The following is a 15,001-nucleotide window of genomic DNA, read 5'->3' on the forward strand; positions in this document are numbered from 1 at the left end:
TATACTAAACTAACATGCAATTTTCAAACTTTAAAATGTACATGGTATTCACAGAATGATGCTTTGTACAGCAACAATGCACACTTTCTCAATGAGTTACTCATTCCAAAAATCTGATATTTATTTTAGAAATGTATATTAAACATGCATCTTCCTATATTCTTTGGTCAATGTTTGTTATATGATAACACTATCAGTCTAAACAGAACAAAAAGCAAGTGTGTAAGACACAAAAATGCATAAAAAATGTTAACCCAAACTCAAGAAACTGTTGATGACAATGCTGCCAGATGTAACCACTAGTGCTGCAGTACATATTAATCAGCTTACCCAAGGGCACGTTTATTGGAAAATTCTAATTGCTTTTGGGAGATCTGAGCTTGCACCAAAATATGCCAACATAATACGAAAAGAGAAGGTGAAAAAATTGGGGATTTTTCTGGAAATTATTACATTTACTTTACAAATAAAAAATTTTTATTTTCTTTTTATCTTCATTTGTACCTAAAAATCATGATGATAATTAAAACTGTAAAAAAACAAACATAAGGCAAACAGTACATGTGTTGATATGTGGATGAGAAAAAATAGGGTTAGAATGCACATATAGTTAAATATGCAAGGACAGACATATATGGTACAGAATTCAACCATAAAATAAAATGTTACATCTCAGAGAAGGTATTCAAAATTTTTTATACATATTTTAAGCTACTGATGTTAACCCTTTACCTCATAGAGTGTATGGCTTTATAACCCTCCGATACACATGTAGCTAAGTCACCCAGTGCAGTGCGCTATAAATAAAACACCTGTTACCTATTCGACTCCAAACACATAGACCTGCCTGTTAACTATTAAGCAGTGTAGTGTATGTTACGTTTAACAGCAATTTTAACCATTTTACATTTTTGGTACACATCTATTAAGTATGGAAAAATTTAAGAGTAAAGTCCGATCGTTATAGCTGTGTAATTACTTTTCACGGAAGAATTTTGTATGTGCTTTAAAATCTTGAGAGAACTTGTTTACCATCAAGTCAGTGAAGCCGCGTGACCAACCGTAACTGCCATTTATCATACTTGAAATTTACAAGTTCTTTGTCTGTGTCTACATCACTAAGTCATCTGAATTTGATAATTTATAAAAACTAATTGCTACCTACATCATTATCAGAGCCTTTACCTAAGTTATTGAAGCTTTCATAGTTGTGATTATAATCATGAAAAGTACTGAACGAAATCTGCGACCTCCATTTTGGAGAGTGGAGAATATGACCCAGTTATTTTAAATAGCAGGTTTCTACCAGAGCATAAACAGGGACCACGTGATCTGATGTAATGGTCATTCACAGCAATGAATGATGTATCTAATAGGGGGTTTTCCCCGAAGGTGGCACTATGAAAACCCATAGAAAATGGCCGATGTTTACAGCAGACGTCAAAAGGCGCTTCCATGCAAATGGAGCAGAGGCGTCCAAAGGCGCTTGCATGAGGTAAAGGATTAACTATTTTGAAACACCAGATGGGGTCAATTTATTTACAGTTGAAAGGAGAGAGTTCCTACTAGGTACTGTGTGAAAAGGAACAATGGGATCTTTTGTCATATAAGATCCTCAACATCAACAAAAATATCTAATTGATGTTGTGATTATGTGATAATGGAGACACCAAAGAACCAATCTTACTTAATATAATGAACATCAAGATCAATATGTGAAACAAACATGATATCCTGACATGAAAATAAACATGACATCCTGATATGATTAAAAGATGGAAATGACAGACTCTGTACTGTGTGAAATAAAGAACTGACAGATGAAAGAAACTGTTGGCATTGAAATAATGAAAGAATACACTACATATAAATGCAAATAGCGGTCCTGATAAATGAGACCGCTGAGCATGATGCTTGGAGAATGTAAGACAAAACAAACTCAGCATGACCCTTCTCCCAATTTTTGGGACTTACCTATGGTAATGGCAAACTTGAGCCTGCCTGATCTGAATTGGCTATTATCCTGGGTGTTGGGTACATAGATTTGTAATGCCATAGACCACTGAGTATTTTGACTGATGTGCAATAGATAATAAATGCAACATAACTGTATTCCATTTTAAATTAGAATTAACAGTATAGATGCATAATATCCATGCTTGCATCAGTTCCCTTTTCTCACCTTCTCCATGATGGTGTGAATTTCTAAGACAATTGTAAATAACTAAAGACCATCATAACTTATGCCTCACAGTCTAAAGTCACTATCCAGTGAGGTATTGAAATTGGGAACCATTACACATGCACTCATACAGACACAACAAGAATGGACAATCTCCCATAATTTTCATATTTTCTTTAATAGTATGGGAGCAATCCAACCATTATTTTTATGGCAAATAATATTCAACTTACTGTTTACATGCTGGACATCACCACTGACAAATGATGATGCTTTTGGCTCTGCAGCTTCATTTCCCTCCTGGTGAGGACAAGGTGAGAAGGAGGAGTTTGATGAGGACTGGTCATTATCATCATCGTCATCATCACCATCCTCTGAGTCGGAGTAAACCTCAGCTCCATGAAAAACATACCGATTTGGTGGCAGGAAAAGGTACTGGTCAGCTGTGGTAGAAACAGTAAAAGGTTATTTGTCACGACTATGAGAAACTATAGCTAACCAAAACTGAGAAGAGGAACAATTTTAGACGCACATGGCGAATGGCTGCATAAGGAAGATAAAATGAGGACAAGTATGGGAAAGATATAGAGAATGTCCTATAGGGGTAGTAATTTAAAAAATTTCTTTCTATTTTGGAAATCTTTCCTACTGACACTTTATTGTCCATGTGGTTAAGGAAATACTGACATTTAAATCTGACGATCTTGCATGTCATACCTGTAGAATTTGGTTAACAGATTAAATAGCAACCTGACTAGAAGTGATGTAGATTGACCAACTCCTCATTGTAGTCTCATAACCAAAGTGGGTTCTAGATGATAAAAGAAATGATACATGGCCCCAGACCCCCTTCAACTTTTAAAAAAGAAAATAACTTAAATCTCTCATTTTTAGTGTGTTGATATTGGTACATAGTGTTTGAGGAAAAAGCATATTGATCCTGGTACACAGTGTCTGAGGTAAAAGTGTGTTGTTACTGGTACCAAGTGTCTGAGAAAAAAGCGTGTTGATAGTGGTACATAAAGTCTGAGGAAAAAGTTTGTTGATACTGGTACCAAGTGTCTGAGGAAAAAAGTGTGTTGATACTGTACCAAGTGTCTGAGGAAAAAGTGTGTTGACAGTGGTACATAGTGTCTGAGGAAAATGTGTGTTAATACTGGTATATAGTGTCTAAGGAAAAAGTGTGTTGATACTGGTACATAGTGTCTGAGGAAAAAGTGTTGATACTGGTACATAGTGTCTGAGGAAAAAGTGTGTTGATACAGGTACACACTGTCTGAGGAAAATGTGTGTTGATTTGGGTACCAAGTGTCTGAGGAAAGTGTGCTGAAACTGGTACATAGTGTCTGAGGAAAAGGTGTGCTGATACTGGTACACAGTGTCTGAGGAAAAAGTGTGTTGATACTGGTACACAGTGTCTGAGGAAAATGTGTGTTGATACTGGTATATAGTGTCTGAGGAAAAGGAGTGTTGACACTGGTACACAGTATCTGAGGAAAAAGTGTTGATACTGGTACATAGTGTCTGAGGAAAAAGTGTGCTGATACTGGTACACAGTGTCTGAGGAAAAAGTGTCTTGATACTGGTAGACAGTGTCTGAGGAAAGTGTGTTGAAACTGGGTGTGTGTGTGTGTGATTTGGATTTTTAATGTGGCTTCAACCATTTTTCAGTCATATCGCTATGATGTCTGTAGTGTGGCAGTTTATAGTGATGTCCATCATGCCACAGACATGTAGCATAATGCCCCACCCAGACACATTATCCTGACACCAGGCCAACCAGTCCTAACACTAACCTCTTAATGTTGAGCACCTAGCGACACAGCTGTTAGTACCATTTTTATAAGTCTTTGGTATGACTCAGTCAGGGATCGAAACCCAAGACCTCCCGCATCCATATTGATACTGGTACATAGTGTCTGAGGAAAAAGTGTTGATACTGGTAAATAGTGTCTGAGGAAAAAGTGTGGATACTGGTACACAGTGTCTGAGGAAAAAGTGTTGATACTGGTACACAGTGTATGAGGAAAAAGTGTGTTGATACTGGTACATAGTGTCTGAGGAAAAAGTGTGTTGACACTGGTACCAAGTGTCTGGGGAAAAAGGAAAAGACTACTTAAAAAGGCTTTTAAGTAACCTGAAATCTCTGGGTACATGTATAAGAAACTGTGTCAGAATCAACATATATTTTTTATGGGGTTATAATTTGACAAACGACTGGTGTATTTGAATTAATACAAGGATATTATTTTAATTCCAAAAGGGAAGGCTTAATTTAAATCCCAAACCCCTTATGATCACCAATTATAAGAGAGACAGAGAGGGGGGGAGAGAGAAGAAGATACAACCTTGTAGCCTACTAGCAATGCTTTTTCTACGCTGGCTAAGCCACATTTCCTTCGTTAACTCCAGGCCATCTTGATCTTTCTGGTTTGATTGGTTATCATCCCTTTCATCTGGAATCTCTAAATCACAATGACATCTTTCCCTACCTACATATTTTAAATTTAGTTCACTATTTTCCAAATGCTTGTCATCATTTGCATCAAGTTCATGTTTTTCACCATAATTTTCATCTTTGGATTCTGGTAGATTATTTTCACCATGACTGATATCTGAACTTGATTTGTGGGCAACATCCAATACTAGTTTATCTCGATTAGCTTGTGATGACGATACTGAAGCTAGATGAATACATTTGACTGTGTTTTGTGAATCTGATGCAGTTATCTCCCAAGTCGTATCTGTGGTATCATGAGTTACAGAGCACCTACATGATGCTATATGGGACAATTCATTGTTGTGTGATACTTTATAGGTACCATATATATGCTCCTTGTTATCACAACATGTCTGACATGAGGTCTGTATGTTGTATTCCATTTCCATGGAAACATGCAAATTAGTACTCTCAATGTTTTTGCCTCCCTCATTTAATGAACTATTTTGTTCAGAAAGAGACAAATGGTTTTCTGCCCTCTTAGTGGCAGTTTCAGAGCCCCGTTGGATATTCTGTGGACAAGGTGGTGTAGTCATGCCAGCCCTTGTAATTTCATGCTGGCAGCATGATCGGTCCACTAAAGATTCCCACTCAGGACCCATCTGTTTGCACAGTTCAGAAACAATTTCATCACAGTCGCCTAGAAGCTCTACATCAAAGTTCAGGTGTCTCAAAGGCTCTTTGTTGATAAGAATCTGTGGAATATTAGCTGGGAGGGAGTCTGAAAAATATGATCAAAATATGTTCAATAAAGATGGTAAAGTTCACAAATTCATTTAAGAGAATATGTACAGCAAAGACTATAATGAGCTCAGACATTGCAGATATTTAAGTATTGGTTGTTGGTTGGTTGTATTTGAGCGGCACTTTCAATGCATTATCGGCTATATCATGCTGAGGAAATCGGAGCTCAGTGCCTTTCCCAAGGATACAATAAGGTAGTCGACCCAGCATGGTCTGGACAGTTATCAATTGTTCTAGATAGGAATTATTTTATGCAGATTATGTTTCTCCAAGAATACTTATTCAGTCACACTAACATTTGGAAAATAACCTCTGCTACCTCATAATCAAGCTCTCCCTTAAAGATTAAAAAACATTACATCTCCTTCTCTCTCCCTCTCACATATGCAGATAAAGGAAAGTAACTCTTACCAATTACCTCCCCATGTCCCAGTTAGGAAATAAATGAGAATCCAATGCCTACCTACATCACTTTGCAAAGTATGATAACTCAAAAGATTGTTTGAAGGCCAGGGTAATGGAAATTACTTCACACACCTTTATGTGTCATGCCTGATCCTGTGACTGTGCTGACTAAATAACCCACTTCAGTTAAGGACAACACTTGTAAGGTTATTTCTTGCTTTTCTCTTAATCAGAAGGAAGAGCCTCTAATGGGCACTGCATATGCTCTGTGTGCCTCAGGTAGCATCTGAGAGCAAACTGGGTCCTGCAGCTTCGCAATTTTCATTGAGAAGAGTAGGCAAATAGTTACTTTTTTATTTAGATGGTAATCTGTTCTTAGAGATAAAATCAGGTTGAGTCATTAGTACAACTGGGCCATTGTAATGAAACTGCATCTAGTTTGAATCCATGGACAAAACAGGTGGCTCACTCACCTTGCATGCCAAAACTTGAGCTCTCAGGAGGCAAGTTTTGTATGACAGCATCCTCAAGCAAGGTAAACGATGGGCTCAAACTAGATGAATTGAGCAACATCAAAACCTGGGAGAGGTTCCATTTGGGGAAGGTGTGTGAGTAGGGCCCAGATAGATTGAAATCGGAAAACAAGTAGAAAAAGACCTTGTTTCATTTCTTACATGATGTACATGTTTAATATCATTGAACGTATCCCTTGATAGAAGTAAACTTTTGTCCTCAAACAGGAAGAAAAAAAAAAGAAGCAGGGGGATGGAGGCAAGGAGTAATATGATGTCATTAACCTGACAACAGTTCATGAAAACATGCCACTTCACCTCAAAGGCCTTCAAAGTGGTGAGCCTACCAGCTGTATAAATCCTTTCCATGGTTAAGTCCAAAACAACTTTTTTTATACAAGGTATCCAGGAAAAGATCAAGGTATGAAGGAGTTTCTCCAGAAACAGATGGAATGCTGACAACCTCAGCTGCTCGAACAGCATAGGGTTTATACATTTTTCTGCGTATGTCTGTCATGACATCAATTAGACTGTTGATCCAGGATCTGTCCCATCAGAACTATTTTGCAAGCCTTGTCCTTTGTCTTCAAGATAAGCTTTGGTATTACAATTGAAGGAGATGTGGGACGAATGCATAGGGCCACATTCAATCCAAGCTGGAAAATGAACCAGGTTGAGATGGGTAGAAACTCAATACCTAGAATAATGCTGAAAAGGTACATGTCCCTACTTCTCACCGACTATCCACCCAAAACTAAAAAGGAGGGAGAGAAGGTTGTTTATATCCTGAACTAGGGCTGATCAAAACCCATAGCCCATCAACCCAGGCTATTCATTTCTTTAGTTGGGCAAGCAAACTTTTCCAAGTTGCTAGTCTGGGACATGTGATTTTTTTCCAAATGTAAAAGGCCAGGCAAGTCTGTATAGTTGTGCTTTAATCACTTTATCTACCTTATCTGGACATTACTGTCCTCAGAGTGTACTGAATGCTTGATTCTATCCCTTTCCATGTATACATTTACATCCTGTATTACACCTACCTGTGGTCACTCATAACTGATCCATGGCAAACATTATATGACTGCCTGACTGCATTTTTTACTTAACCACAAATTATCGACAAATCAAGATATGCCAATCAAACCATAGCCCATATGATTAATTCCCAGTGTTTTAAATGGCTTTGCTGTACATTGTTTACTCAAACCAGATCCTCACAAATAGAGACTGATTTAAATCCAGAAAGTTGGTGTAATTAAAGAAAGGAACTGACATTAAATGACATTAACAATTCTGTCATTTTTTATTGACTATACAGAGGATTAACTTCCACATGATACTGTCTGAAGCAAAACAATTATGCTAATTAATGAGCTATCTCTGTATTTAAATGGCAAAATGTATGTCATGATCACTTTAGAAGTAGTTGTCAATCAACCCGATATTAACTCTGGATAAAATGAGGTTTGCTAAATTATTTTCGCAAGGATAATAATAAGAAAGATTCAGAGAAGAAAATTCATGTGAAAGTGGAGGGAGAAAGCATAAGACTGCAACTGAGTATGAGATAAATATTTTTCCCAAGAGACATGAGCCAGAATCTGTGGCAGCAAAATATGTCAAATATAACATGACTAAAAGACAAAAAAATTCAGTGCATTGGGTTGATTGTTATTCCTGGCTTGAATTTTTTGTAAACAATATTCCTAACTGACACATGTTGGAAATTCAACCAGTGTATTTTGGACAAGTGAAAAGTAAGGTGCGACAAGTGAATTTTGAGAAACCAACTGTCGTGGACACCTGGACAAGTAGGTAAGACATTTTTTTGCAGCCTGTCAAATCTGGTACACAGCCTTATCATAGCTGAAGCAAAGCAACTTGTGAGATACCATGTGAATAGGAGTATGGAAGCATTCACTGACAGAGTGAGACTGATCACGTATACATCATGCTATCCCATTTTAAACTAACCAAGCCAGTTTATCACTAGTATCAATTTTTCCACTGACTTTCATGATCAGATCAAGTTTGAAGTAAAAACCAGATGAGTCCATTTTCAGATTAACTCCACTGCCTATTCTCAAGCAAATGCTCTGTTTCCTTCCATAACATGTCTACCTTCGTGAGATCATTTGGGATCTCCATCATGGAGGGATAATGAAAGGAAACTGGATGAGTAAGACTCTGAGCCCATCTGAAACAACTTGAATCACCTATCACTTTGAAAAAAAAAAAAGGTTGAGCCAAGACTGAAACAAGAGTCTGGCACTCAGAGAAGGTTTGCCAGGAGGCAGGACTGGGGTGGGTGGGGACAAGTAACCTGATGTTCGTTTACCCCTCCTGGCCTGCACAAGAATGCTTGGGGCAGATGGCAGCCTATAATTCGCTTGGCCATAAACAGGTTGTTGTGGATTAGAGATCTTATGATCTTCTTATGAGATCAAGTTTGCTGGAAACAGTATGGGCATATGCCATCATGAGGCAAGACTTCTTTATGACCACACTGTCAACACAACACTCTGATTGTGGCAAAATTCAGAAAGACTGATGTTCATCCTCATCATCAAAGACTACAGAAGATTCAACTTTGTAAGTGGTAGTAACTGCCTGAGGAATTAGGCATTCAGAGACAGGCAAAATTTTATATATTTCTTCAACTGCCATCTTAAAGTTGAATTCAGTATGTTCCATAGTCAGATAAGAATATCCAGGGAAGTCCATTTCATCTAACTTATCGAGAGGGAATTTGTCCTTCTCATGCATGCCATCCTCCCAAGGATGTAACATGCTGCATAACAATGATGATGGATGTTGTATCATCATTATGTTCCAACTGGAGGATAATGGTCCAGGATGGTCAGGCAGGGTTGAATGTCTAGATGGGTGGCATGAATTGTGAGGCCGATTCATCAAACTGTGTTGGTGTATTGTATCTGGTCAGTCTGGCCAGTTGGCTGGTCTGCAATAGTGATCAGCTCGATAAAGCCCATTATCACCATTGAATGTGTTAACTGATGAGAGGAGTCATACCCTCCAAACCTATACAATGACTGGACGGACAGCTGGACTGGTTGGTCAGCAGCTATGATGGCAAAAAGCATATGGTATATGGCTTGAAGGCCTAGCTGGCCAGCGAAGTCAGATTGTACTTCATTACACCAGATATCAATGTCATTAAAGCCATGCACAGGCTGAGGTGGAGACTTTATGCCCAGTGGGATGCCAAAATTGGGTAAAAATCAGCCTCCCATTTCCTCCAGTTCACTTGTTGACAACCTTCATGACAGAGCTTCTTGTATTAGACATATGCAATTCCAAAAGAGCATTTATTGAACTGCGTGCCATGGTTCCAAGAGCTCAAATGGGAGGTAATTCAACTGAGATAATTCCCTTTGTCTATTCAACATATAGACCTCAAGACATTTATTTGTCTTTTAAGAAGGATCAGATTTAGAAGTAGATGTTACTTCCTTAATGTTAATATTATCAGGTAATGCATTTGATGGATAAATGTTTGCTTTTAGAGGACCAGATATCCTTTTCAGTTCTAAGTAAAAATGATAAAATTATGAGTAAAGTATACTTACTTGGAATGAGTGCAACAGGCCTGACTTTAAGAGATGACCCAATGACAATCAGTAGATCACACACATTTTTATCCTGTGCCATTTGACGATGAAATTGTTCTGGAAGACTCTCACCAAAGAAAACTATGTCTGGTTTGATGACTGGCATCTGGGAATCTGGTGGACACTTTGGACATTTTGGGATAACCTGAAAGATAAATTCTTGTGGTCATTTTGTGAGTGCTTGAAGTGACCTTATGTAAATACCATGACGGTTTTAATATACACAAATGCAGTATTATGACTACAACTCTCTTTCTGATCAAAACATACATTTACTGCTAGCTTTGAACATCATCACATTCCTGGAACATATCACTCTTCATATTTTGTAAATATCATTTTTCTGCACACAGCACAAATGAACAAGCAAGCAAACAGTGTGGGCATAATGTTGAATACAGAACTTAACATTGAATTCAAGAAAGCTTTCTTAAGTTTGCTTTATTATGATCATTATCACTGATTGCTGGATCTGGGTCATGACTTACTTTAAGACTTCAGCATTTCATAACTTATGCATGTATAGGGCCTAATGACATGTCAGTGCAATCTTGATTTAATAGTGCCAACGAATAGGGCCTAATGACATGTCTTGATTTAAGAGTGCCAATGTATAGGGCCTATTGACATCAGTACAATCTTCATTTAATAGTGCCAATGTATAGGGCCTAATGACATGGCAGTGCAATCTTCATTTAATAATGCCAATGTATAGGGCCTAATGACATCAGTGCAATCTTCATTTAATAGTGCCAATGTATTGGACCTAATGACATGTCAGTGCAATCTTGATTTAACAGTGACAATGCATAGGGCCTAAGGACAAGTGCAATCTTGATTTAATAGTGTCAATGTATAGTGCCTAATGACATGTCAGTGGTGCAATCTCGATTTAACTGCCAATGTATAGGGCCTAATGAAATGTCAGTGGTGCAATCTCGATTTAACTGCCAATGTATAGAGCCTAATGACAAGTGCAATCTTCATTTAATAGTGGCAATGTATAGGACCTATTGACATGTCAGTGCAATCTTCATTTAACAGTGCCAATTTATAGGACCTAATGACAAGTCAGTGCAATCTTGATTTAATAGTGCCAATGTATAGGGCCTAATGACATGTCAGTGCAATCTTGATTTAACAGTGCCAATGTATAGGGTCTAGCGACATGTCAGTGCAATCTTGATTTAAAAGTGCCAATGCATAGGGCCTAACGACATATCAGTGCACTCTTGATTTAACAGTGCCAATATATAGGGCCTAATGGCATGTCAGCGCAATCTTCATTTAATAGTACCAATTTCAAATTCAAAAAATGTTTTAAAGATAAAAAGAATAACTGCAGACATGTAGTCCTACAAGATAAAAGTTAAAGAGGTGAAAGTTCTTTAACGGGAATGCAGAATAAAAGATAAAAGTAAAAAATATAAAACTGCTAACATATAGGGTCAATATTTGTTATATAAACCAAATATTTCTAGCAGGTCAAGACATGCATCTGGTGGCATATCATCAAAAAGAATCTTGACTGAATTCTGATTAAAAAAAAACTTTTGCCTTAATACAGGTCAGACAATTTCTGCTACATGTCAACCAAACAGTTACATCCTCCTGCATGTACTGAAACTTTACCTTGTAAACCAGTAGTACCATGTGCATATGTTACTATAATATATGGTCAAGCTATGGTTCATAATACTTTATTTTTATCTCTTTGCTTTTTAAACAAAGATGGCCTGGACTTGCGTGTTGAACGTAAAAACTTCAAATGAAACCTTAACAAACCTAGTGATGATTGTAATGTAGAAAGAAATGGCTAATGTCGTACCGATTCTATAATTCTTCTGTTTAAACAATTTGTTATACTTAAGATTCGTGAATACATACCTGATTGACAATGTCTTCTCTAATTGCCTCTGCATCTACTTTATAGCCACAAGTCATGCACACTGCTGTAGCAAATGAACCTGAAAACATTCAATAGAAGCATTTCAGTATAGTGACGGCAAATCCAACTTACAAAGTTCAATGAGAAAGGTAAGACTATTTTGATTAATTGTTCATTGATTAAATGGCCAAACCTGCATATAATTAGCACAGTTAATTAAAAAAAGATTAACAAAATTATCCTTCTGATATTGTTTTCCAAAATGTCCTCGCCGACCTTGTAGGACAATAATGGAATTGTCATTCTAGTAAATATCATCAAATTCTTTTTTCTTATCAGAAACTCTCATTATTTTTGTGTGAAATGACTAAAGGTGTTTACTGATACCAGGTACTTGCCCATTCATAATTATTTGGGTAATACAATTATTTATATGGTACCCATTTAGTCCATATAAATTTTTTTCTTCTTCCAAATTCAGATTAAAGATTATATGTGGCAACATCTGGAGCGAGTGAGACACATAATAATGAGGACAGTTCAAGGCTCATGTCATGTGACATGGATTCATCATAGACCTCTGTCCACTGATCTTACTGAGTATGTGCCTTGCCTCTGCAGTGATTGATAAATCTGCTTTTAAAAAAGCACTGATATATGCCATGGGCGATATATCCACTTGCCTGTTATGAGCTTTAGACCTCAGTGATGGATAAATCTGCTCTGTATAATCATGTCACAAATGATCTAATTTGTCAACAATCGGGATTCAATGAATCAAAACTGAGTTTATAAATGATGGTTTTTGCTGTGAAAGACATCATATACTAAAAATGGCTAGTAAATATGGGATTTTCTGGAATTTTGTAACACGTGATAGTTAATACATGATTATGTCAACAGTGGTAACAATGACTTTCTTAACAACTTGGAATCATAATTTTAAGGTTTTTCAAAGGACAAGAGTGATATTATTGATATAAGAAATGTTAGCAGTGACATCAAAATATCATCTTTGTCCAGTCTGTCAGAAATCAAGACAGAATTGGATGATGAAGACAGTGCTGTGTGGACAAGAGAGCCATGTGAGACAGTGCTGTGTGGACAAGAGAGCCATGTGCTCTGCAGGTCATCAAGTTCATTGAAAGCAATGGTCCTACTTTTGTTTTGGATGAGAGGAAAAGTTTGATAGATTTCTTATTTAAATATTTTCCAATGGTATTAAATGAAAGACTTGTGGCTAAAACTAACAGCTATGGAGCAAAATGGACAAAAGCGAAATCATTAACTAAGTGTAAACCCCATGCTGATATGGCCATTAATTCAGGAGTACGGAAAATAAGATTTTCAAGATGGCCACTCTGGTAGCCATATAGGATATCTCAACAGAACCATTTGGAGTTAGGACCAACCAGTTATCATAATAAGTTGTTTAGTAAAATCCAAAAGTTAATATGACCATCCATTCGGAAAGAGCAGCATCAAGATCTACAAGAAGGCCCTTGTGGCAACAACACTGGGAGTCAAAGCGGCAACATTTTCATGGAGGACCAAATAGACAATGGGATGAATGTACAGGTAAAGTTTCATGGCAATCCTCCACATAGATGAAGAGAAGCAATAACAAACTTGTGCTAACTGATGGATGGATGATGAACACTGGAAAACTGACCGTCCTCTATGCTCTTCTGGTCTATGACCAGAATAGCTATAAAAAAACTGTCTCAAGTGATCTTGTTTTGAGAAAACTGTAGAATTAAATGAAGAACAGTATTGTTTCAATCTATGGGGATGTCTTCCTTTAATCAACAATGTATCAACATTCAACCCCATGCATGACAGTTTACCATGGCACTGGATGATATTCCTAATTCCTGCCACTTGTTCCAGGGTGTCTATGTTCTGTGTGTAGTTCCTCAGCAACTTGTTGTGGCTCTCTAACAGCTTGATAAACTTGTGGCACTTTGAGGGTTCAAACTGACCTGGGTATATCTCCTGTAAGATCAAAAAAAATCTTTAGTCAAAAATGTGTAACATAAATTCAATTAATAATTTTACTCCATATGAAATTGTACTGCAAACTGAATTACTTAAAAATACTGGGAGGGGTGTGTGTGTGCTTTTAACAAAGATGATCAAAAACACTCATTTTACACAGGTTATTGTTACTTGTGGTAGCTTAGTGGTCAAGACATTGGGTTCATGGTCATAAGAATGTGAGGTTTATGCCAATCATGGATCAGTCAAAATCAGCAAATGAAGGTGCCTTTTGGCAAGGCACAATTCAACCTTCAAAGTCTTTCTGTCAAGTAAAATGGTAAAAAACATCAAACAAGGCTTTATTATCATTATTGCAGCATCAATGTATTGCCGATCAATATACATCAAATAAGAGACCGCCCTGGTGGCTGAGTGGTTAGAACATCTGTCTCGGATGCGGAAGGTCATGGGTTCAAACCCCAGCTGAGTCATACTAATGACTTATAAAAAAAATGGTACTAGCAGCTGCCTTGCTTGGCACTCAGCAGAGCTCAGCCTGGTGTCAGAATAATGCGACTAGGTCGGGACATAATGCTACATGTCTATGGCATGATGCCCCAGTGCTAGACATCAATATAAACTGCCACACTGCAGAGGTCGTAGCAATACAACTGAAAAATTGTTCAAGCTATGTTACAAATCAAAATCACACACACACATCAAACAAGACTAATTTTCTTATTGCAGTATCAATATATATTTATTATTGTTATTAAAGTGTCAATGTATTTCCCATATATATTTATTATTGTTATTACAGTGTCGATGTGTTGCCCACATACATTTTCTTCGATATATATGATAAATATACATACAATGCACCAGTTCTTACCTGTCAAACAAGTTTAACTTCAATTGGCAAAATAGAAACATGTTCTTGGAAAAAACATAGCCCACCAAAGAACCTGACAAACTGACCTAAATGTAAAACTTAATGAAATGTTGGGATAGATAACGGTAACATGTTTTATTCCCATTTATAAAAAATTCTCAATTTTATTGGCAAATCCTAATCATCCAGGAAGATCATTCAATAAACACTGTTGTAGAACACCATGATGGAATCAGACAGATACTAAGGTGTGTGGGTGGGTGATT

The 15,001-nt window shown here is 37.1% G+C and overlaps 1 protein-coding gene across 2 annotated transcripts in view; it reads right to left on the reverse strand.

Annotated features, from left to right (window-relative positions):
* LOC149771969 (NAD-dependent protein deacetylase sirtuin-1-like) overlaps window positions 1-15,001 on the reverse strand; it is a 57,150-nt gene that overhangs the window by 685 nt on the left and 41,464 nt on the right. Inside the window, exons 6-10 of one of the 2 annotated variants that reach the window (XM_089948010.1) lie at window positions 13,711-13,858; window positions 11,863-11,942; window positions 9,934-10,120; window positions 4,543-5,403; window positions 2,416-2,625 (exon numbers count right to left, since the gene is read on the reverse strand). In XM_089948010.1, the coding sequence (XP_089804136.1) occupies window positions 2,416-2,625; window positions 4,543-5,403; window positions 9,934-10,120; window positions 11,863-11,942; window positions 13,711-13,858 (1,486 nt within the window). Of the gene's footprint in view, window positions 1-2,415; window positions 2,626-4,530; window positions 5,404-9,933; window positions 10,121-11,862; window positions 11,943-13,710; window positions 13,859-15,001 lie in introns of both variants that reach the window. The other variant, XM_089948009.1, reaches the window with a different exon arrangement.

Source organism: Sinohyriopsis cumingii, unplaced genomic scaffold (assembly GCF_028554795.1).
Source record: "Sinohyriopsis cumingii isolate HCF-2022 unplaced genomic scaffold, ASM2855479v2 utg001542l, whole genome shotgun sequence".
NCBI lineage: Eukaryota > Metazoa > Mollusca > Bivalvia > Unionida > Unionidae > Sinohyriopsis > Sinohyriopsis cumingii.